The sequence below is a fragment of the Lithobates pipiens genome, unplaced genomic scaffold (genome assembly GCF_037356315.1).
Source record: "Lithobates pipiens isolate NorthernLeopardFrog02 unplaced genomic scaffold, aLitPip1_a1.2 Scaffold_16, whole genome shotgun sequence".
NCBI lineage: Eukaryota > Metazoa > Chordata > Amphibia > Anura > Ranidae > Lithobates > Lithobates pipiens.
In genome coordinates, this window is record NW_027507748.1 from 597,157,339 (window position 1) to 597,183,060 (window position 25,722).

The following is a 25,722-nucleotide window of genomic DNA, read 5'->3' on the forward strand; positions in this document are numbered from 1 at the left end:
TAATGCAGGTCTCTTTTGAGCTATGGCATAGGATAATTGGTAGTAGATGCGTTTTTCACAGGAGGGTATGAAATGCACTTTGCCTGGAATTGAAACTCTAAGCAAGCAAACGGCTAAATATATTTGAATATATGAGTCTGTATATTTTAGATATGTTTTTCCTGTTAAAGGGTTTATAATTCTGTAAAGCCACTCTTGCCAGGTAGGTGGCACCCCATTGTCCTGGTTCAGTTTTGCAGCTCCCTGGTCATCTTACAGCCTCCACCCTACGCACAGTGCAATAAATCAGGATATTCTCTTTGTTGGATTTACTGTCTAATGAACAGGCAGGTTTTGGAGATGCTGGTGGAGAGTTAAAATTTGTTAGGGTCACAGACAGAAATAGAAACCCATCAGGAAGATTCTCTATCGCTTAACGTCTCTGCAATGTTTTGGAGCTGTTGTCTCAGACCAGAAAGCACAGCCAACAATTCAAACATTGAAGATGTAATCTTTGTCACCATTGAAGACATTTTCCACATTTTGCTTTACTGTTAGAAATCCTGATTACATGATCAGGAAGGACTCTGGTTCATCATTGTCAAAGGGGATCGGAGCTGTCCTTGACATCTTGGCCCGTTAGCTAGGAACCGTGAAAGTGTCGGGAGCCATCTGTCAAAGGGTGGGATGTAAGTCAAAGGATAAGTTCACTTTTGTAAAAAAATGAAAATAAATACAAATCTTTTTTTACTAGGAGCCTGCAAAGCATTGCACCCACAAACGGCAGATTGTGGAGGCAATGCAGGACTTCTGCAGACTGTCTGTGTAAGCTGTCTGCTCGTATGGGCAGGCAGTTACACACTGATGGGAAAAAGCAGTCAACTACCTAGAGCACTCAACAGGGCCCTGTTAGTTTGAGAACCACAAGGTGATAGCTGAGAAGGATGTCGGCACTTCCCTTTCATTCACAGAACTCTGTGAATGAATGACACGGCCGGGTGGCGCACTTGTGACAGCGAGTTTGGGGAGAAAATCCCTGGCTCACTGTCACTAGAGGCGAGTGGGTCATGGAAAGGCAGTTACATGTTCCACAGGTTTTTACTGTGGACTTACCTTTTAAAGTTCCCTCAGCATGGCGCATTGAAATGCTACTACTACTAGATGTGTGACCTTATTAAAAAAAAATTGTCTATGGTTTTGTACTTAGTTTGAACATTTTGTCATTGTCAAGGTCATTGGGTCTTGCTGTTGCTCCCAGAGTACGTTTCCTCCAGAAATCACAGAACGCTCAACCATTAGTGTCAAGACCAAATGAAAAGCCATCAGAACCGGGTACTGACAGTGATGAGGAAATCAAGAGCTTCAAAGCTCAGCTTGACGGAAGGACACCTGTGGATTTGGATAAGGAGAGGAGTGTCTCCTCCAGTGAAGGAGAAGACAGTTCAGAGGATGAAGAGGATAGTGAGAGATTAAAGGCCAAAGACTTGTCCACGTTTCATTTTACAAATGAGGAGGATGATGAGGATGATGACTGCCGAGATGTGGAGATTTTTACAGTGAAGCGACGAGATGTGTTTGGGGTGAATGAAGGCGAGGCGGAACCAGTAAGTTTTGAATATTTCATGCCGGAATTTACTTTACTTTACTTTACTTTACTTTACATAGTATTTGCCTTTTTATGATTTTTGTTTTCCAAAACACTGTTTATTCAATTTTTAGGATGCATATATTCACCAAATGACAGCAATTTAGTGTTTGCTCATTCATATCCAGAGAGAGATATGGGAGGTTGTCTCCACTCATATCACAGAATATCACTAAACACAAAAAGTCATTGGTATACATTATTTTGTTATTCAAGCTGAACTCCAGGCAAAAAATCTTTAATTTAAATATTTTCTCAATATCTGCTAAGAATATAAATTTGCTGTGTGTGACAAATGCCATTGCAAACTCAGATGTTACTTTTCAGATGTGAAAGTACTAGTGACATCATCACTGAGCTGTATATACTCTGTGCAGAGAGCAAGTCTACCAAGTGCAGGCTTCCTATATACAAAAAAAAAAAAAAAGGGGAAGGGGATGGATACAAGACCAGTCTCACTGCACGAGTAGAGAAAGCGGCCGTGACTAGTCTTAATTACAGGAAACTCCTGTGCCGAGGAAAAGTGCAGAATTGGTTTTGTGATGGGTCACTGTACAGGGGTGGAAGAAATGGACAATGCACACCGAGATTCAACTAACACACATGTCTCTTGTATTTAAACAGTATCTATTTTTCCTAGAGTTTTTCTTTAAGACTTGCAATCTATACACTGGAGGGAGAACCTCTTGGGGAATCTAGGATGGGGAAAAAAGGACCTGGGGGTCCTAGTAGATAGGCTCAGCAGTGGCATGCAATGCCAAGCTGCTGCTAACAAAGCAAACAGAATATTGGCATACATTAAAAAGGGGATTCATTCCAGACATAAAACGATGATTCTCCCGCTCTACAAGACTCTGGTCTGGCCGGACCTGGAGTATGCTGTCCAGTTCTGGGCACCAGTTCTCAGGAAGGATCTACTGGAAATGGAGCGAGTACAAAGAAGGGCAACAAAGCTAATAAAGGGTCTGGAGGATATTAGTTATGAGGAAAGGTTGCGAGCACTGAACATATTCTCTCTGGAGAAGAGATGCTTGAGAGGGGATATGATTTCACTTTACAAATACCATACTGGTGACCCCACATTAGGGATAAAACTTTTTCACGGAAGGCAGTTTAACAAAACTCGTGGCCACTCATTAACTACTTAAAGAGGAAGTAAACCCTGATGAGTTTATTTCCTCTTTGATTCCCTGCAAAGGTAAAGCATAATGTCCATTATGTGTCACTTACCTGAAACAGGAGCCAGCGAAGTCACCATTGTCCCCTGTAGTCCGGAGCGTCCATCTTCTTGGTGGGTCTCGCTGCTCCGCCGCTGTCATTCAGCGAAGTCGCAATGACGTCACTCCCACGCATGCGCACGGGAGCCGCCACTTGCGGCATATCACCGTTGACAGTGGCGCGCTCAGTGCGCATGCACCGTAGACAGCGGTGCCTGTCTTTCAGCAAATCTCTCCTAAACAGTAACAACAATAGTGCTGAAATTCTCCTAGGGTGCAGCTTAGGGCCTTTGCTCGTTGGAAGGATTTCATTTTAGAAAGATGCAGGGGATGTTGTATTTAATATAGAATCGAATATTAGCGCTCAGCCCTGATACTATACAATTCTGAACAGCATATACTGTGTTTTCTTGATGGTTCTGCTGTGATTCTGTTCTTTTAAGAGAAGACTAATAAATCCGTATTCTTTGTCAATTTTTATTGAGGCCCCAAATATATGTGCGTAGATCCAGCCATTGCTCCAGCTGCTAATGCTTTGTTTGATCTCCACATCTGAGCCCTGGCTTTGCTCAGGAAAAGTTGTCTTGGTAATGAGGATTGTCTGATTTTTAGAATTTAAGCATGGAGCACATTAATTATGTTCAGAGAACATATTGCTTTTCAGCCTTACAAAGTATCTCCATTCTCTGGGAGGCACTGAATGAATGAATGCCTTCTGTTTTCATTGTCAGGTCTCTGATAAATTTGCCTGTGTTATGCTGTGCTAATCATCTGTGGCTCTCCTTGCACTCAGTTAAATTGTTAGCTAGGTTGAAATAAAGACACGTGGCCGTCTTGTTCATCCATAAGAAAATGGAAATGGATAAATAAAGGTGGACCCAACGTCAATTCTAGACATTAAAGTGGAGGTCTGCCCACCACTGAAAAAATGAAAAGCCGGCAGCTGCCCATACTGCAGCTGCTGACTTTTAATAATCAGATACTTACCTGTCCTGGTGTCCAGCGATGTCTGCACTGCAGCTGATGTTTCCATCTGCTCTCGAGTGCATGCCGTCTCTATTGCGAGCAAGGGAACCCAGCAGTGAAGCCTTACAGCTTCACGCTGGGGACCCTACTGCGTATTCGTGAGGTTTCGCTCCTCTCTCCTACTGGCCCAGCGGCCGAGGAGGGAGCCCGGGTGGTAACGTCAATAACTGCGGCTGAGACTCCCGGAAGTGGGAACAGGATACCTGTGGAAGATAGGTATCCTGTCCCCCCCCCTCTCCTGAAAGGTACCAAATGTGGCACCTGAGGGGGAGAGGAGTATAGCGAGTGGAAGTTCCACTTTTCGGTGGAACTCCGCTGTAACTACTTTATCACTTTGCCCATTCAGGGTTTTCTTGTGGAAAAAAAACAAAACCCTGTCACCCACTCCATGCTTTCTCTCTGTTAGAACTTTTTATCCAAAACCTGTGTAAGCTTTGTGTTGGATAATGTGGGAGCTTATGCACTGATAACCTTTTCTTCCCCGGGTGACCATTTTCGGGCCTGGAGATTTTCTTCTCAAGCCCGAGCACTATAACCTGGGATGAGATCACTATGACTTCTTCACTACCTGGATGCACTAGCACTATACAGACAACTCTGGTGGAGAATGCAGCTGTGTAATAGTACACCCCGTGAAAATCGTTGCCTTATTCAGCATATTTGATTAGGCGGCTTTATATTTATACAGTGCCTTCAGACAACGGTGATATACTTTGTGTTTCTAAATGCATTCTGCAGTATGCATGAAGGTAAAAATCCTTCAGTATGCTGCTCCCCCCACAGGCCCCCCTAATACTTGCCTGAGCTTGATCGCAATCCAGCAATATGCACAACAGCAGCTACTCCCCTGGATCTCCATTTCCTGAGAATCAGCTGCGGGAGCCATTGGCTCCCACTGCTATCAATCACAGCTCACAGCCAGTGAGAAGGGGGCAGTGCCGAGCTCTGTTCCGTGTTTCTTGTGGGCACACAGAGCCTCGGGAATGAGCTCACACACGTGTCCCCATACCAAGCAGCTTGCAGTGGAGGCACTCGGGGAAGAGGGGCCAGGGGCTGGTGGGGACCCCAGAAGAGGAGTATTGAGGTTGCTCTGTGCACAGAGCAGGAAAGTATAACATGATGTATAAATAAACTTTTAGTAGTAACACTTCAAATAATAACACAAAATTGTGCCTTTTTTCGATCATCACGTATGAAAATGTGTGTGTGTGTGTGTGTGTGTGTATATGTATATATATATATATATATATATATATATATATATATATATATATATATATAACACATATATTTTTTTATATGTAATATCTCTCTCTCTATTTATATATTATCAATTGCCGCATACTGTGGGAAAGTATAAGTATGCCCTTGGCCTCAGAAGCAGCGTTTGCCTCCTTTAGTGCATACCTGGCCACCAGTCTCTGGCATCGATTTTTGACCACTTGCCTGTGCGAAATTTCCTTCAGTTGCAAGGTGTATTTGGGTTTCCTTGCTTGTGTTGCTGATTTCAAATCCCAACCAACCCCCCCCTAACATTTCAATGGAATTGAAAATTAGGCCTTTGACAAAGCTAGTTCATAACCATCTATCTATTCTTCCTGAGCTATTGCTTGATGGATTTGTTAGTTTGCTTTGGATTATTATAATGTTGAAAAACCCATTTCCATTGTACAGGGAGTGCATTGGGACATGTTTGGACCACGTAACCGCTCGCTCTCTAAATAATGGGGGATAGCAAGGAACAATGCTAACTGATTTGTTTGGTTCAATATACTTCAACAGAAAAGAATTTAATGCGTTTTTGCAGCAATTTGTGTTTTTTAATCTGCCCAAAAAAATGCAAAAAGCGCAAATTGCAGTAAAATCATGTGCGCAAAAATCAAAACTCACAGCAAAAAGCACTGCAGAAACAGATCAAAAGCAAAAACTGCATAGGTGTGTACCGAGCCTTATGCTGGCCTCACAGACCAATTTTCAGGTGAGAATATTCAGATGAAAAATCTTTGTACATTCGCTGAATGAAAGAGTTTTGTTTTTCACTTCATTTCTGAACAAAAACCACACACTGAAAATTCCTTTGACCAAGAAGTTTTCTATTATTTCCAAATTTTCCTGTCACTGTGGTTGAAAATGAATGTCAATTTGACCCATTTTTTTAAATGTTATTAACCGATTAATCGAAACAATAATAGGTCAACTAATCGATTATGAAACGAATCGTTAGTTGCAGCCCTACTGATGTGATACATGTGCTCTTGGAGCATACTTGGAGGTCTGGACGGTTCTATTAAGAATCGTGGACTTCAATTGGATCCCTTTGAAAAAGCTGTCAGCCAAAATGGGTGGTACCCGAGCCTCATTGGTAGGAGAGAAGAATATTCTTCGAGGAATATTCTTCCTTTTCAGGAATTTGGAAAAAAATAACCACTGATGCCAGTCTCTCTTTTGAGGCTGACTACAGTTCAGTGGGCTTGGTCTCCACAGGAGAGAATTCTGTCCAATAGATCGGAATTTCTAGCCAGTATGCCCTGCTCTGGACTATAGGACAAACCTGTTGTAGGTTCAATCTGGAAATACCTCTGCAGGCATATATATATCAACCACCAGGGCGGCACCAGAGGTCATGCGACTCAAGGAGGTGTACCACATTCTGTTTGGGACATTACAAGTGCTGTCTCTATCGACAATACATATTCCAGGTATAGGATAGTGGCAAGGGGAACTCTGCAGGGGAAGCTACTAGATTCCAAGTTCTACAACAGTTTGGGACAGGTGTGTCCGGGACACACCTGCCACACTGCCAAGAGTCACACTGCCAATAGGGGTACATGTACTGCCTTATTTGATGCCCCCCCCCCCCCCGTTTCGGATTCTGACACATCTTTTGTGAAGAATCCGTAAGGTGGTAACACCGATATTGGTGTTGGCCGAATTAGCTTAGGGGGGTACACAGGCATAGCGAGTCTTGCGGGGGTTGAGCTTTGGAGACTCCCAGTCCAGCGGGACCTGATGGTCTTGAGTCCTGTATCTCAGCACTGTTGAGCCCCCTGGAAGCCAGCTTCAGGGAACTTCAATTACAGGACTTGAAATATTTTTTTGCCTGGGGTGAAGCCAGGAAGTGGCAACCGCTGAAATATGTGGGTGGGAGAATTTTATTTTTCTTGCTCCAATCTGTAGAGAAAAGGAGTTTGGCCTTGAGTACCGTTTAGGGTCAGAGTTCGTCCCTATCCATTTTTTTCAAAGGGCCGCTGTTTCTCACTCCTTGTTTCATACCTCATACAGCATGTAACTTGGACAGTCCTGCCTGTCAGGCCATTCTTGTGTCCTTGGGACTTGAATTGATCTTGACTATCCTTGCAGAGGCCACTTTTTGAACCATCTGTGGATTCTGTTGGTCTTTTTATTTCGGGTGGCTTCTTTGGTTGCTATCGCTTCACGAAGTGGAGTGTCAGAGTTGACGGCTCTTTCATGCGAGGAGCCATTCTTGGTCTTGCATCAAAAGGTGATGTTGCGCCCTCATCAATTTTTTTTTTTCCACAAAAATTTTTTATTAGATTTTGCACATAACAGCTTATACGTTCAAAACAGAAAACAAGAAACATGATCTACAGAGATTCCAGGGCATCGGCATGAAGTATGGTAGTCATGTGGATAATAAGCCCATTGGGAATCCCTCTTAGCAGTTCAGAAACCAGCAGGGGGTTCACATTGCCACACTTGGCAAGAAGAAAGATAGAAAAGTAAGTGGGGAATTATGAAGAGAAAAAAAAGGGGGGAGAAAGAAAGAGAGAAAGAGAGAGAAGAATAGAGAAAAAGGAAGAAAAGAGAGAGAAGAAAAGAAAAAAAGGGGGGGGGGAGGGGATGCACGAGTAGGAAAGGAGAATAGATTTTAAAGAGGGGAGGAAGAATAGTAAAGGAACAGGGAAAAGAGGGGGGTGGGGAAAATGGGGAGCAAGAAAAGGAACATGGGGTGGGAAAGGGTAAGGGGAAAGGGGGGAGTGTAAGGTATAGTTGCTATCGAGGACATATGCCCATAGGCAATATGATCCAGAGCAGGCTCACCACCTCGGTACAGTCCGGCAACGGCTAATGTTCAAGTGCCACAAGTCTGAAAGCGTTGCGTAGATTTAAAGTGGATCCAGCAGGCCCAAGTTGTCGTGAATTTTTGAATACGTTCCTGAGAAATATGTATTAGCTCTTCCATTTCCTCTATCCTGGAAATTCTCCTAAACCATTCGCCTATCGTTGGAGTGTGTGTAGTTCGCCAATGTACCGGGACGCATAATCTTGCCGCGTTTACCATGTGCATGGCGAGGGACTTATAGTACTCAGTTTTGGTCAGGTGGGTGTGATGCAAGAGGTATTGTGCTGGGGAGTAATCCAAAGTGTAAGTCGTGATGTGGGCAATAAGCTCATGTACCTCCTTCCAAAATGGCTGAAGGCCTTCACATTCCCACCATATGTGGAGCATAGTTCCTTTCGCCTTCTTACACCTCCAGCATAAATCTGGAACGGATGAGGAAAACTTATGTAGAAGTGAAGGAGTCCTATACCAACGTGTTTCGATTTTATAACAGTTTTCCTGGATGGCAACATTAAGAGATCCCTTGTGGACGTATTCATTAATAAGGGCCCAATTATCGTCCGTGAGAGGTGCCTGAAGATCGCGTTCCCAAGCTACGCGAGCTGGGTCCGGGTAACTAGGGACTTCATCCATAAGTATCTCATAGATACCGGAAATCAGGTGTCTTTGTGGGGGGGGGCGTGTGCAGATAGACTCGAACGGAGTCAGGCGTCTTGTCCAAGTCTCTGTCGGCGCCTGAGTGGAGAGAAAGTGTCGGATCTGCCTATATATCCAGAATGGAAAAGAAGTGGTAGGGGACGTCGCTACTAAATCCTCATAGGAGCGAGGGGCTCCTCGAGCAAAGAGCTGATGAACTAGGATTTCCTCCTGTGGCCACTCCTGTCTAAGAAAGGAGGATGAGATACCCGGTGTAAAACCGGGGTTCCCCCTTAAAGGCGTCAGTGGACCGGGCACCGAGGAAAGTGCAGCCGATTTTGTTGCCTTTCTAAAGGCTTCTAAAGATGGGTAGATGGTTGGGTGTGCCCCGACCTCTACAGGCCAAAGTCGGGAGGGAACCCAGGGCAAGGACCTAAGAGGGAGACGCGTAAAAGATTTCTCCAGTGTTACCCAGACCTTACCAGCCTCATGAATGCGCCAATCAACAAGACGAGTAAGGTGGCTCGCCAAGTAATAGTTGTAGAGGTCCGGTAGCCCAATACCACCTCTGGGTTTGGGGCGTGTTAAACGTGTATATTTAATGCGTGGCGGGGAGTTCCTCCATATAAACAATGACGATGCTGACTTGTATGTTGCGAAAAAGGATACTGGGAGGCTGATGGGGATGCATTGGATGAGATATAAGAGTCGTGGTAACACTATCATTTTCAAAAGGGCTGACCTGCCGAACCAAGAGACATTGAGGTTCCCCCAGTCTTGCAAGTCTTGTTGGGCTTTTTTCAGGGCTTTCAGGAAATTTTTCTTGTATAGGTTAGTCAATTTTGTCGTGATTTGAATGCCTAGATATGTAATGGCTTCCTGATTCCACAAGAAAGGAAAGGATTCCCGGCAACGTGCTACTTCCGTCACGGGAAGGGAGACATTTAAGGCATGGGATTTCGCATAATTGATCTTTAGGTGAGACAAAGTTCCAAAATGTTCTACATCCTTCAGCAGATTAGGGATAGAGGTGAGGGGGGAGGTGAGGGACAGCAGAATATCATCTGCAAAGGCAGCTACTTTGTATTCCCTATCCTGTATCCAAAGGCCTTTTATATCGGGATTATCTCTTAATTTATTAAGGAAGGGTTCTAATATCAGAACAAAGATTAACGGGGACAGGGGGCAGCCCTGGCGTGTTCCGTTACCTATAGAGAAGGCGTCCGATAGGTGGCCATTAACCCGCACACTCGCACTCGGAGAGGAGTATAGCGCAGAGATATGAGCCAGCATGCGAGACTGGAGGCCTACTGCCTGCAGGGTTTCATGCATGTAATCCCAGGCCACTCTATCGAACGCCTTCTCAGCGTCTAGAGATAAGAAGAAACCCTGAGTGTTTGATGTTGAAAGCCAGTGATGAAGGTTTAGGGCTCTGATAGTGTTGTCCCTAGCCTCCCTTCCAGGGACAAAGCCTACTTGATCCAAAGAGATAAGATTGGGTAAAAGTGGGGATAGTCTATTCGCTAACATTTTGGCGTAAATTTTTATATCTACATTTAAGAGGGAAATGGGTCTGTAATTCTGTACGCGTGTGTTGTCCTTTCCCTCTTTCGGTATAACCGTAATGTGGGCCTCTAGCATGCGTCCGACTGAGATCGTGGGGTTTGCCATGGCGTTAAAGGTATTTAATAGTTGTGGTGACAGTACGGTGGAAAAGGATTTATAATATTGTAACGTAAACCCGTCAGGGCCCGGGCTCTTTCCCGTTTTCATCTGCTTTAACACGTTCTGGAGCTCCTCCATGGAAAGAGGCCGCTCCATGTCTGCAGCTTGTTCACCTGAGAGAACATTTGGGAAGTATTGAGTCAGAAAATTCCGAATGGCCACTTTCCTCTCATTTATCCGACCCGGGTTCTGGGTGGTAGGTCGTAAATTGTATAGTTTTTTGTAGTAATTCTCAAAACACTTTGCGATGTCTTCATTTTTAAAGCAAGGTGTGCCCTGTGGACTCTGGATCTGGTGTACAGTGTTGGAGGGTCTAGAGGCTTTCACTACCCTAGCTAACAGTCGCCCGCACTTATTGCCCTGTTCGTAAAAAACTTTTTGATGAAGCACATAGCGACGTCTTGTATGTTTCCCTAACTCTTCCAGCAGGAGGGAGCGTGTGTGAGACAGTTCTTGGAAAGAGCGCTGTGATTGAGAATGTTTATGTGAGGCCTCTAGGTGTTTAATTCTGTCTATTAGTTTTAGTATAGAATCCTGGTGATTTCTCTTGACTGTCGCTGCTTGTGTTAACAGCTCCCCCCGTATGACACATTTGTGTGCCTCCCACAGAGTGATTGGGGACGCAACTGACGGGGCATTGTCTAGAAAATATTCCCGGATTCGGGATTCTAAGCGTGTGGCAAACTCCCCGTCTTTGAGTAATGCAGAATTTAATCGCCAGGTTTTAGGTCGCGGGACTGAGTCTGGAAAGGTCAGGGAAACCGTGATAGGGTGGTGGTCCGAGAGGAACATTGGTTCTATCGTCGAATGTGTAAGGTATGTCAGGTCAGGTTGAGAGAGGAAAAAGTAGTCAATGCGGGAATATTTTTGGAATGGGTTGGAATAGAAGGTGTAGTCTTTAACCGTGGGAAACAACGTACGCCATGTATCGTGTAGTTCTAGGTCCTGTAGCCGTAGTTTAATTTGTCGGAGGGCCCGGTAGGGCAGTGAGGAGGTGCCGGATGAGGTATCGATGTCCGGGTGCAGTGGGACATTAAAGTCGCCTCCAAGGAGGACTATGCCTTCCTTGAAAGAGTGGAGAAGGGCACAAAGCTTTCTAAAGAAAGAGACTTGACGTTCATTCGGGGCATAAATATTCGCTAACGTTAGTGGTTTTGAAGCGTAACGGCCTTTAATAAACACAAACCTGCCCTCCGGGTCTACTAGTGTGTCTGAGATTTGAAAAGGCGCGTGCCTGGATATTAAGATGGAAGCACCTTTCGTTTTTGCGGAGGGGTTTGAGGAGTGGATAGCTGTGCGGTAAACATGGTTAGTGAGCTTGGGAATGGAATTCGAGCGGAAGTGGGTTTCTTGAAGAAAAATAAACTGAGCTTTGTGTTTAGTAAGGGCGGACATAACCTGCGACCGTTTTTCGGGGACATTTAGACCCTTAACATTGAGCGACACACACTTCAAGGAGAGGGGACCGCGACGGTGCGGGTCCATCTGCACGGTATGTGGAGATTCAAAAGTAAAGCAACGGGCTTCTATGGACACTCGTTCAAAGTAAAAGGAAGCGCCTCTCTATACCGAGGTGGCTGTGCTGAGGGGTGGGTAAGTGTGACTAGTGCGGAAGGTGTGGGTGAGGGGAGGGGGTAGGGCAGGTATCAGAAGGGGGAGGAGATGGGGAGGAAGGTTAAAAGAGAGAGAAAAGAAGAGGAAAGAAGGGGAGGGGGGGAGAGGAAAGAGTGAGAAAGAAAAGACAGGGAGGACAAGAAGGAGGTGAGGGGAAACAGGAAGAGTGAGAAGACCCAAAGGGCGAAAGGAAAGATAGAAGAAAGAGGGGGGGGAAAGATCGTGAGCACCACGAGGTGTAGATCAGAGGAGGTTACCAGAGGTGGATACGGAAACACCGCTCCACCTGAGAGAAAGGTGCTGGAGGGTCAGCGGTCCAGTTTCGTAGATCCGCTGCAGGGGAACACTGAGAATGACTGGGCACATATGCTTCCGCACTCCAGAGGAGCTAGAGGACAGTAGCTGAGTGGGGAACAACAGGGCGTAAAACAGGGAGGGGAAGGGGAACCAGGTTTAACAATATAAGGTACACCCAAAACTTTTCAGTACAATCAACAAGGCACAAAAAAAGGGGGAAAAAAAAAGCAGAAAAAATAGATCAACATTGTTACCAGTATTGCCAGCCTGCCAGTATCATACAATAAATTGCAAGAGGAAAACTATACTGTGACCCTTAACTGCTCTCGAGAGGCGGTTTGATTCTAACCCCCGAAACATCATCTAGCCAGTGGCACTTGCAAAGGGAAGGAGTAAAACTAAAGATAAGAAATAAATAAATAAATAAACGAAAAAAGAAGGGAGGGGGGGGGGGGGTTTCAGCCGGGTCAGTAGTGGGGCTGGAGTGGAGTCCTGGGGGGCGGTTAATATACCCAAATGCGTTCACGGGAGAACAGTCAGGTCCGTCCTAAGCTCGGCTGAACCAGTCAACACCGCCCTGGAGGGAAGCGAGTGTCCTAGCCCAGCGATTCTGGGAATTTCGGGACAGGAGTAACGGGTCCAGGTCCGAGATAATACAGAGATCTCTTAGAGATTAAAATGTGCTACAGCTAGTAGGATAGGGGGTGTAGGAAGGTTATCACCGTAGTATATAAAAAAAAAAAAAAAAAAAAAAAAAAAAAAACAAACACAGAAAAAAAAAAAAAAAAAAAGGGGGGGGGGGGAAGCATTAGGACTCTCAATCCCTTTCCCCCTTGTCAAGGCAGGGGCCCTGTAGCTGAGATCCCTCCCCCATAGCCCGAAGATAAACAACAACAAAAAAGAAACATCTATGAGGTGATAATGCTTTGGTGTATAGATCTGCACGTGGGCCAGAGGAGCTTTTTACACCTGTGATCCATTCCAGAATGGGCCTGTATTGCTAGATGTACAATATAATTGGTGTATCCCAATATGGGAGTGCTTGCAGGTGTGGGAAGGGGCAACATTCAAGAACCAATGCAACATCAATCAATGGGGTATACAAGACCCAAAAGCTCCATTACACGTAAGCAGGTGTAGCTATAAATGAACAGGAATTCGTAGAAAAAAAAAATTAAAAAGAAAAGGGAAAAGAAAAAGGGGGGCTCAGTCCATGCAGCGTACAACACAGAGTTCTGTAGTGAATACATATAAAGATAGCACCAGGGGGGAAGAGAGAAAAAAAAAAAAAAAAAAAAAAAAAATCTATGCCACTGCTTGTCCTGCAGGATCGCGGCCGTCTGTGTGCCAGTGATTGCGGCCTGTGCAGTTTCACTGGAACCAATGTCTTAATGGCAGCAGGTATGGAAGGGTTTTGCACAGCAATGGGATGAGGTCAGCCGGCTACAGCTCCGTGGGGAGTTCAGGAGTCTTAAGCAACATTCAAGGGGTCCTGTACTCACAATCACCTTAGTCTCACTGTGCTACTATGAGTTAAAGTACTAATAACAGCCTTGAGATCAGGATAGCGCGGCCTCTAGGGTTAAGTAGACAACGTCACCATCTCGGTTGACAAAGGGCTGGCTAGAACAAGCAGGTACAGATCAACAGCAAAAAAAAAAAACATCGGTACGCACTTACTGGCTGGCAAGGTTTATGGATCTGGAGACAACTTGCGCTTCCTAGCGATCCCTATGAGGGGTCTCAGGAGGTCCCGGTGTGCGGTGCTGTGGGTCCCGACGGGATGCATGAGCCTCGGGTGAGAAATGATCCGGTCCTCGACGTCTTGAGCGGTGCCTCTGTGCTTTCGGAGAAGGGCTGTGCGACACCGGTCGCCATGGTTCCGACGGGAAATGGAAAGCGCACCAGTCCGGAAGCTCCGTCAGGGGTAGATCAAGTTGTTCACAGAAGGCTGCCAAGTCGTCCGGTGAACGTAGAATAGCGGTGCGACCCCTGGCGGTCGCCGAGAGGCCGAATGGGAACTTCCACCGGTATGGAATGTTGCGCGATCTCAGTTGGTCCAGCAGAGGGCGAAGAGCTCTCCTATTCTGAAGAGTAGTTGGGGAAAGGTCCTGAAAAAGTTTTACTTCAGTACCATTATGTAGTATCCGGCCTCTTTCCCTAGCCTTCCGTAGTATTTCCTCTTTTAGTGGAAAGTTTACAATACAGCATATCACGTCTCTGGGGGGCTCCCCATCACGCGGTGGGGGTCGCAAGGCCCTATGGAGCCTCTCCATCTCGATCGGCGAGTCCGCCGGGCGATCCAGCAGATCGTTAAAGATGGCACATATTGTTTGTGGCAGGGAACCGGCCTCCAGGCTCTCGGGTACCCCCCTGACTCTCACATTGTGCCTACGTCCCCGGTTATCAAGGTCCTCGACCTGGCGATGAAGGTCAAATAGGTAGGCAAGTTGGGAATCATATGTGCGTTGCACTTGTTTTAAAGCAGCGGTGTGTAGTTGTGTGGTCTGTTCCACGTCATCTAGTCGGGTAGCCACCGCCTGAATGTCTGTTTTAAGGTCGAGAATGGCTGCCGAGAGAGTACTGGTGATGTTACTAGTAATGTCGGCAGCTACCTTCTGCAGGTCAAAGAGGCTCACCGCGGGTGTCGGGTGCCTGCTTTGGGATTCTCTTTCCTCCGACAGTGAGTCCGAGCCGTGACTCGGAGAGTAAGGGCCTGAGGCCTGCGCAGCCTCGTGGTTGTCAGAGCGGAGGGAGCGGAACAGCTCGGGGATATTGCGGCCGAGCTGCGTTCCGGTCTCCTTCGGTGTCCGGGAGGTTGAGGTGCTTCTATTCGACTTACCCATGGTGGTAAGGTGCAGCGGTTCCCCAAAAGAAGCAGAATTAGGTCCTCAGAGTGCGGGAGCTCCTCACTCAAGCGGCCATCTCCGGACCCAGCCAAGCCACGCCCCCCCTCATCAATTTTTATTGCCTAAAGTGGTTTCTAGTTTTTTACTTGAATCTGGACAGTGTCTTGCCTTTTATTTTTCTCCTAATCCACAGTTGGCAGGAGAAAGATTGCTACCTACTCTAGAGGAAGTTCAGATGCTCAGGGTCTACTTGAATTGTCGGCACAAGCCAGGAAACCTGGTTTGTGCTGCCAGAAGAGCCCAGGAAAGGCAGGCGACATCCAAGTTGAATGTTTAGCAGTGGATCTGCCAGTTTATCAATGATGCCTATGGTTTAAATGGCAAAAAAATCATTTTTTTTTCTGGCGAGAGATTCTCCACCAGGTGTTGGAGTCTCTTGGGCTATCCTTCATCGGGTGTCAGTGGCCCAGGTGTACAAGACCTCTGTTTTGGTCTTTTGTTTATATATCTACAGGATCTTTACCAGGTCGATATCAATCACGTAGAAGATACTGCCTTTGGCCTTAGCATATTACAAATAGCAGGTCCTTCTTTGGTGGCAGTTTCTATGGTGTCTCCCTCCCCTCAGGGTCATTGCTTTTGGAAATCCCAGATAGTAATTACTAGAGCTACTCTGTGTCCTGTGATGAATGGTAAGGAAAGTAGGATTTTTTTCTACAGCTTACCTATAAAATCCTTTTCTTGGAGTACATCATCATGTATAGGATGGGTTATATGGGGGGGGGGGGTACTTCCTGTCTTTTGGGTGTGCCAGTGTCCATTCATTCAGACCAGCTGAAGGCCACCATCAGAGCAACCTGGGTTCCCATAACACCTCAGCAGTGCCACAGGCTGAAAACCGCATTGTTGCAGTAATTTATGCAAAAGACGCCCAACCAAGTATTGAGTGCTTACTGTACTGTATATGGACATACTTTTCAGTAAGCCAAAATTTTTGTATTAAAAATCTTTTTTTTTTATCGGTCTTGGGTAATAATCTGATTTTCTGAGATATTGAATTTGGGGTTTTCCCTAGCTGTGAAGGTGAAAAACCTTCTGTTCTGCAGCACCCCCCCCCCTTCTTACCTGAGCCCGATTGTTCTAGTAACAATGTCTTGTGTCCTCATTGGATAGATTGATAGCCACAGAAGCCATTGGCAGTGACGTGGGAGTCGGGGTGGGGCCAAGTCCTGCTGTCTGTATCGATGGACGTGGACACTGCAGGACTCGGGAGCGTGTCCACACTGGTGCCTCCATGGAAAGCAGCTGTCCATGGGGGCACTCAAGAAGAAGAGAAGCCATGAGTGCTGCCGGGGGACACGAGAAAAAAACCTTTGCACAGAAGAGGTAAGTATGATATGTTTTGTTATTTTAAAAAAACACACAAAGCTTTTACAGTCACTTTAACCCCTTGCCACCCACTCAAATGACGGCTGGGTGGTGCGGCATTCGTTCCGGGTGGACATCACATGATGGCCTCGCACACCCGCTGTATTGCTAGGACACTGACAGAGTGTGAGGAGAGCCAATCAGCGGCATCTCCTCACAGGGGACAGCAAGGTATTTAATCAGGGCACTGATCATTAGTGCCCTGATTACAATTAAGTGCCCACCAGTGCCAGCAATGATTGTCCACCACTGCCAGCAATCTGTGCCAGCAATTGGTGCCCACAAGTGCCAGCAATTGGTGCCCACAAGTGCCAGCAATTGGTGCCCACAAGTGCCAGCAATTGGTGCCCACAAGTGCAAGCAATTGGTGATGCCAGTCAGTGCTGGCTATCAGTGCCACCTATCTGTGTCTATCAGTGCCCATAAATGCGGCATATTCATGCCTCCTCATCAGTGCTATCTAAACAGTGCCCCTAAGTGCCCCCTCATCAGTGCTTCCTCATCAGCACCCATCAGTGAAGGAGAAAAATTACTTATTTACAAAATGTACTGACAGAAATAAGAAAAACTTTTTTTTTTTTTCCCAAAATTTTTGGTCCTTTTTGTTTTTTTTTCCTTAAAAAAAAAATAAAAAAAAATTCAGGAGTGATTAAATATCACCAAATGAGAGCTTTATTTGTGTGAAGAAAATGATAACAATTTTACAAGGTTACATTGTAGCATGACCACGCAATTGTCATTTAATGTGTGACTGCACTGAAAGCTGAAAAATAAGTGACCTCTATTGAGGTGGTTAAGATGATAATCTAATTTTATGAGATGCACCTGAACATCTGCAAAGCCGTAACAAAAATACAGATTCATTAGAATCTGCCATCCAAATGACAACAGAGGAATTATATTTATATGCAAGCAAATAAAATATAAAACATGCAAAACATCTCTATAGAAGTCTGTGTTTTCAAACTGTCATTCATCAAGCAACGTTCCTATTCGGAGGTCTGTATTTTCACATGGTGTTATTTTTACATATAACTGTGTTGTGCTCCCCAAACCAATTTCTCTTCACTGTGGTTCTGAAATCAGAAAGGCGCCCTCTGAGTTGTCACTCTTACAGGAAGGTTCATGCGCTATGGGGAGTATCCTGTGGCAACCATGAATCTCACATGATAATCCTGCATTTTCAGCTCCATCTGTCTTTGGCAAAATGCAGTACTGCTGATTACATTCCAGTTCAGGCACATGGAACTGACACCTCTCTATGGACTTAAAGCTGAACTCCAGGCACCTTTATTTTACTGTGTAGATGTGTTAGAATATATTGATCTTTTTTTTTTTTTTCTGACATAATAAAGGATCTGATAGTTCTGTGCTTGTCCAGTACTACTTTCTCCTGTACAACAGCAGCACTGAATCCGTGACTGACACCGGCCCTGGTGTTGTGTCTTTTTTCCTGTGTGCACATATGAAAAAGCAGCCTTTGATTATTCTGCAGCATTGCATTTTGTGAATGGGCAAAATGAATACATGACATCAGAGCTTGTGTCAATCATAGCCTCAGCACTGGTGTCGGACAGAGGTTGGAAGCACAGTACAAGTTGTAGTAACACAAAATTATCCAATTTGTTTGTTATCTTAATCATTCAGTACATATTCACGGACCCTAAATAATAGGCTTGTACCTTCAGCTGATTGGACACTGGCAAAACTTTTGAGGACACGGCCCCGGATCCTCTTCTGTAACCCTACACCACACCGTAAGTCCGCCATGTTTTGCTAGTGTCCTAATGGACCTCTTCTCCTTTACAGAGAAATCACACTTTTAACTAGTTTGATATTTTACTTTGTTCTCTTCAATCAACTTCACTGTCTTCTAATACCACAATAGAAGCAGTAGATCCGGATCAGTGCAGCCTTGGTAAAACCTTGGGAGCTGTACCCGATGGACTTAAATTTTGCTTTGGGTACTCGGTTCTACATGGGCGCTCACCTTGGCACTTGGTGCAATGTGTGTAGTTCACTGCAGGTGGTATATAGGCTCAGGACCGTAGTCCATTCATATGAAACCTAGACCCTGAAGAATCCTCTGGGTGTACGCCCACTGTGACGGGCAAATCCTGGGGCTTATATCGGGGCCAGTGGCATGGACAGGTAAGACAGGGTCACCCTGTTTATTGGACTGTTACTGATGTCCCATAGCAAGTATGAGATGTGTTCTAGAGTCAGTGTCTCAGCTCTGGTGCAAGTGCAGTGCAAGCATTACTAACTCGTATAGTTATCAGATTAATTTGTATTTTTATGTTGTCAGAGGATAATAAAATAAAAAAGAACACTGTCGAGTTAAATTGATTCCAACATGTTACTAATTAAAGTAATGGTGCTAAAGTTCTATCTTTAATAACAATTATGGTCCTACACACAAGGTTCCTGTGTAAGCGGGCATGTTAGTAATAAAAGAAAACGCACATCATTTTTGTCTGCTTCAGCTTTCTATTCCTAGTTGTTCTTTTCAATCAAATGTGATGTTAATCGTTGAGCAGCCCAGAGGCTGCAGTGCATTGTGGTCTGGCAGAGTTGACTTGACTGTCAAATAGAAGCAACTGATGGGAGGTTAGTTATCTTACCTCTCCATGTCTTGCCTCAGGTTGAAATTGATCATTGCTTGGTTTGAAGCATTCTCATACAAAGTTCTTTGCACAGAAGGTGGAATTAAACCTTGGGTAAATGATAAGTGTCTCTAAATGCCGCCAGAGCTTGTTCTGGAGCAGACTTGGCAATGTGGAGGAAAAGGTCATTTTGTTTCTGGAGACTGAAACTTGCATAAATATCAAGTCACGTACTTTCATCTAATCCCACAAAGAAATTTGTGTTCACCGAGTGCCCTTGGCAAACACTGTGAAGTGGAACCTGGTGTTTAAAATCTTTTAGTTGTTTTATAGAAGGTGATGTGCTGCTGTATATTATATGGTCTGCTGAAGAATGTTCCCTTAAAGGGGATGTGCTGAGGGCTCCAGAAGGCCCAGGACAAACCCTAAGGCCCCTTTCACACGGGACGGATCAGTAATGATCCGCCCCGTGATGATCCGCTCGCTCAGCGGGGAACGCTCCTCCCACTGATACCAACCATGTCTATGTCAGAACACAATAGCACAGTGGGGGAGATCGATGTACCAACATTGCTTGTGTTGGTACAACGATCTGTCGGTTTTCTTTTTTCATTTAGCCCATTGTGTTGAATGAACTTATTGTGTGTACCAGGCTGAAAGTGATTGTAAAGCCTCAAGCCATTCTATGCTTTAAGGTGAAAAACCTGTGCTGCAGCCTCCCCCCAGACTATTTCTTACCAGAGCCCGGTCCAATCCAGCGATGGGCATGAGCACTGCGGCTCCAGCCTCTGTCTCTCTCCTCATTGGACAGGTTGATAGCAGCGGGAGCCATTGACTCCCGCTGCTGTCAATCAAATCCTGTGACAGGGGGGCAGGGCCAAGTCCCACTGTCAGTGTCAAGCCCGCACGGGTGCCCCCAGGGTAAGCGGCTTTCTGTGGGAGCACCCGATGAAGTGGAGGTGCTTTGAGCGCTGGTGGGGGACCCCAGAAGAGGAGGGACTGCTCTGTGCAACAATATTGCACAGAGCAGGTGAGTATGGGCATGTTTGTTTTTTATTTTTAAAAATAAAGGTGATTTACAAACAATTTAAGACTTAGAACAGACACCCTGATATCTAAATGATTGGTTCCTCCACTTTTAGCATGTTTAGGAAGTGCCATGGTTTAGGTCTTCTCCAGATGTCTTGTCTCATATAGAAACCCGCTTCTTGGCGGCTGATTCAGGCTAACCAGTGAAGTTCAGCTCTCATGTTAGAATATCAGGGGCACCACACTCTTCCCCATACTAAGGGCCCATTCACACGGTAAAATAGGTGTCCTATTGTTATAAAAAAGTGGTGTTTACATATGCACTGCTGTCACATGATTTTGAAAATGTATGAGGTCCATAGAAATCTATGGTCATGCATGAAAACACATTTGTGAGTTTTGATGTGTTGCCATACAACATGCATTAAAGCAGAATTGCAGATGCATAGGTGTGAATGGGCCCTAACATGGTATAACGGCCAGATTGGAGCTCATAATGTAATATTGTACAGCACACGTAAAACATCACTCCTAACAAGGGTAGAATGAAGGTCATCTCTGGATCGGTCTGCAGGGTTCTTACACCCTAGGGAAAGCATTCTACTCATGTTAGGACTAGATTTTCAAAAGTATAATACATTTAATTAAAAAAAAAAATTCTATGGACGCAAAAATGTTTGGACATTTTTTTTCCTGTCGGCACTGTATACACTAACAGCTGGAAGAGTTCATAGTTTAGAGCAGTAACTGGGAGATTTAACTTTTTTTGGGGGGAAATGTAAGCATTTATCATATAAAGTGGTAAATGTGTATAATTGTGTGGTAAAATGGTATTGCAGCGAAGTGTAACTGTTTATAATATAGCATGATAACAGTGAACTGTAAGGCTAACCATACACTATAGAATCTGATTTTACAATCTCCTTTTTAGATCTACCATCAGCTGCTTTATGTGATGCAGAGGGCCTGTCTTATTGACTTATTTAATACAAACGATATAGATTATTTCGGTTTTTGTATCTCATTACAGATCATTTATATGGCACCAACAATTTACGCAGTGTTTTAGGTTTGTCCTCTTATCACATTGGTTTGGTAAATCTAAAGAAGATTGTAGAATTAGATTGTATATCGTATGATCAAATTTTGGGTCTTCAATAAGCAATATGTACAATAAGGAGTAGTGACTGTTAGTGATGGGTAAAGCCTGGTACACACAATTTTTTTTTTTTATTTCTGTTTAACCCAGCGGCTTGAAAGAAAAAAGAAACTGTCAGCTCCGATCGGAGTCGCTCTACTAACTATGCAAAGTTATGTCCGACAGAAGCAAGCCAAACAGTCGGCTTCTGTCGGGAAGACCAAGATGCACATGAGTCGAATGTCGGACATTTATTTTTTGATCCGGCAAATGTTTACCAACATTTGGACCATGTGTACCCGGCTCAACAGGACCACAATTGTCTAATATGTCTTTGCATGCTGAATCAGTAACCATACCCTTTACTGGAGATGCCTAGACTCCATTTTGGAGGAGTGTCCACATATCCACATAACTTTGGTAATAAATTATAGCCGTACAGTCTTCAGTTGTGAGTTATCCATAGAGGGACAGATATTTCATTGATAAAGAAGTATCCCATAATTACCTATAGCAGGCATAGTGCAAATTCCCAAGTCTGTAGGGGACATTTCCCAATCCCTTCACACAGCAAGGCGATGCTAAACAGGAGCCAGACAGATTTATTTAAAGAGCCCTTTCACACAGAGCCACACTGTGCTGTTCAGCAGGGCATCCCTGAACAGATACCCTGCTGAATTGGAACAGAACTGGATGGATGGCCGTTTTTTCTTTTTTCTTTTTTTTTTGTCTGCACTTACATAGCAAACACGAGCAGACAACAAGCAGACCCTTGATTGCACTTTTGGTCATTTACATCAGGCTACCTCTGATCTGGGACCAGACAACAAATGGGGGGTGCCGCCCAACTGTGTCCTCTACTGTAGTACACCGCCTGGAGTGCTGTCAAGACCCAAGCTCATCCCAGCTCCAATGATGCAGCAAACAAAAAAGGTCCTATGTTCTGCACATCACTGCAAGACCCTGTGGATATCTTAAAGTGGTTGTAAACCCTTACAACACACTTTGACCTACAGGTAAGCCTAGATTAAGGCTTACCTGTAGGTCCAAGAAATATCTCCTAAACCTACACGGTTTAGGAGATATTTGCCGAAAGACAGGTGCCATGCTCAGGCAGGCGCACTGAGCATGGCACCTGTCAACGGTGATATGCCGCGCGTGGCGGCTCCCGTGCGCATGCACGGGAGTGACGTCATGGCGGCTTCGGCGAGACCCACCGAGAAGATGGATGCGCCGGACTACAGATGATGCATAGTAGTCCATTATACTTTACCTTTGCAGGGAATGAAAGAGGAAGTAAACTCATCAGGGTTTACTTACTCTTTAAATGCCAGCCTCAGCCCGTGCTCCAGGCAAGCCACCCCCAACATGTTTCACTTCCCCCCAGAGCTTAATCATCCCCATAATTAAGCTCCAGGGATAGAGTGAAACACGTGGAGGTGTGGCTTGCTTGGAGCCCAGGCTGAAGCTGTAATTTTACATATCCACGGGGTCTTGCAGTAATGTTCGCCACATAGGACCTTTTTTGTCTGCTGTAGCTCTAAACCAGGGATATGCAATTAGCGGACCTCCAGCTGTTGCAGAACTAAAAGTCCCATGAGACATAGCAAGACTCTGACAGCCACAAGCATGACACCCAGAGGCAGAGGCGTGATGGGACTTGTAGTTTTGCAACAGCTGAAGGTCCGCTAATTACAGATCCCTGCTCTAAACCATCACGTTTAGGTCCAGAAACCTGGAAAAGCATGCAGGGCTTTTTTGCTTTTTTCCAGACCTGGATGGACTCTGAGGAAGGCAGGTGTAAACAGACACAAGTCTGTTTTATATCAGCCTGCCCATAGAGCAGTGAAGTGAACCTTGGCACCCCAGATGTTTTGGAACTACATTTCCCATGATGCTCATCTACACTGCAGAGTGCATGAGAATCATGGGAAATGTAGTTCCAAAACATCTGGGCTACCAAGATTCACCATTACTGCCCTAGAGCCACATGGAACTTCCGATCCGACCTGCCTGAAAAACTGACAGGTGGACCTGGTTGGAAAACCCATGTGAAAGAGCCCTAAGATTGCGACTTGATTTATAAATTCTTCATTATGCTGCTGTAAGACTAGGTTTACACTTGTGTTCAAGCATTTTGGAGAGTTGTTTTTTTATGCATGTCAGCACATGTGCTTTTTTGGCAGCTTTCAAGCTTGAGTGTCTTTGTTTTAGCCAGTGGCCAGTTACTTAGGAGAAGGAGAGGCAAGAAAATGTGCAAAAAAAAGTGCGCTCAGTACGTGTTTTCTTGTATTAAAGTTCAGAGGGCCAGAAAAATTTCAGTGCTGTCCCGAAGGAGCTCATTTACTTTTTTGATCTTCAAGTGACAATGCTCAGGAGTGATTGGGCACAATTGAATACAATGGAAATCTTGATGTCGAGCATTGAAGTGCTTCAGGAAACACACTGCAAATCTCTCAGGTGTGGAATTGGCACTGTGACAGTATAGAACCTGTCACCTACCACTTCTTTATTGCATCTGTTTAGAATGCAAATCGATCTCCTCTACACTGATACCTTTTAGATTTTCACCAAACTGCCCAGGATTGCAGATGCAGGGGGTCTTCAAATCGAAATCAATAAATAAAACTGTTATATATGTTATGCTAATGGTGAGGCAGCCTAATCTGCAATATATTTACGCTGGTTGCTGATGTGCGTGATAAAGGTCTCTCTGTATTCATACAGATACAGAGTGGCAAAAGGGAAATGGTTGAACCTGTAAAGAATGTTAAAATGTTGATCAGACAGTGTAAAGGAATGATATAGTGCCTATGCTCAATAAGTGCACTTTGAAATAAATTGAAGCAATTTTATCCATTTGACTTAATGAATATCAATGGCCTCTATCTGCTACAAAAATGTATTGTCTATGGATTGAATGATGACCATGTTGAGAAAGATATGATAAATCTGTGCATTTTTATATGGGATAGGCAGATACTCGCTGGGCAACCACTCTTGGTGGATATGTCGATTTCACAAGTTAGAAGAAATCTGATTAATGGATCCTCCCTCTGGCATGATGTTCACTTGCAATACTGAAGTTTTTCACCCCAATCATTCTGTAACTCGTCTTTTATGGAGTGTTTTGGCATAAAAATCTACATCAACATATTTGCACATATTTTTCAGCAGCAAGATGGTCGGTCACACTCCACCTTGTTACTCTATCACTAACGCCATCTTCCCCAGCCGTTTTATGGTTCCAGAGTCTTCTATTCTTCTAAATGCAATCATTGAAAGGATAAGGTTAAAAGAAAGATACAGTGATCAAATGACATTTAAATGAAATAACATAAAACAAATCCTCAAATCAACAAATCAAGAGCGTATATAGTGTGCTTAATGATTCCTAAACACACATTGTGTACACAATACTTCTAATCATTTGTACTAAATGTGTCCATTGCTATCAAGTGCTCCCAAGAAGTCAGTGTTCCAAAACAAATCATATGATCCAATATTCATATACAAGACATCCCACTCTTTAGTGCAAATGTATTTCATGTGCTTCTTGATCCACATTCAGTAGGACATAAACAACCACCAGTGCTTGCGAATGCTGAGTGCCACTCCCCACTTCCCCTTGTGAGCACACACTCACCAGATTGTGTGACCCCTCAAATCAATAGGAAGGTCTATGTTCTTTTGTATGTTCCAGCAACACAGGGTATCCTCATCTCTCTCTGACTGCTCCAGTTGTGCTGCTTTTTACCAGCCTCCATGTCACCATAGAACAAATATTGGAAAGATACGTACTTGGTGCAATATTGCTTAAGGGTCAGTTTACACCATTAATCACACAAAGGAACATGCAGTGCAATTTTAACATATTTATTTTGATTGGGCTAAATTGCACTGGACTGCACCAAAAGTAGTGCACGCACTTGTTTAAAAAATGCACTGCAACGGGATTACACTGCATTTGTGACCTCCATTTGGGTTTTCATTAACAGTGACACCTATTGCAGATGGCAAATGTAGTGTGTTCTAAAATCGGTGTTGGAAATTTGCATGGATCATGGGTTTCCAGAACCATGTGCTGGTGTGAACAAGCATTTATTGTGATTAAATACCGCAGCGAAAACACACACTTGCATTAGGTTGCCACACAGTATTATTAGCCTAATGTAAGTGAGCAATGTGGCTGCTTTTTCTAATCACAATAAAGCAATATTACACTACATGTGGATCTTCTGAATATTTATTTTATGGTGGCATGGAGGTTGTTGGAGTCTGGTAACAAACACAACCGGAGCAGACATAAGGAGAGGACGACACCCTGTGGAGCTTGAAAACATAAAAGAACATTGAGACCTTCCTATTGATTTAAGGGGTCACATAATCCGGTGAGTGAGTTTTTAGAAGGGGAAGTATGGAGTGGCACTCAGAATTCACAAGCCCTCA

General features: G+C 44.6%; 1 protein-coding gene across 1 annotated transcript in view; it reads left to right on the forward strand.

Moving 5' to 3' along the window:
- Positions 1-25,722, forward strand: part of DDX10 (DEAD-box helicase 10) — a 420,816-nt gene that overhangs the window by 90,335 nt on the left and 304,759 nt on the right. Inside the window, exon 13 of the mRNA XM_077483966.1 lies at positions 1,211-1,583. Coding sequence (XP_077340092.1) covers positions 1,211-1,583 — 373 coding nt within the window. The remainder of the gene's footprint in view (positions 1-1,210; positions 1,584-25,722) is intronic.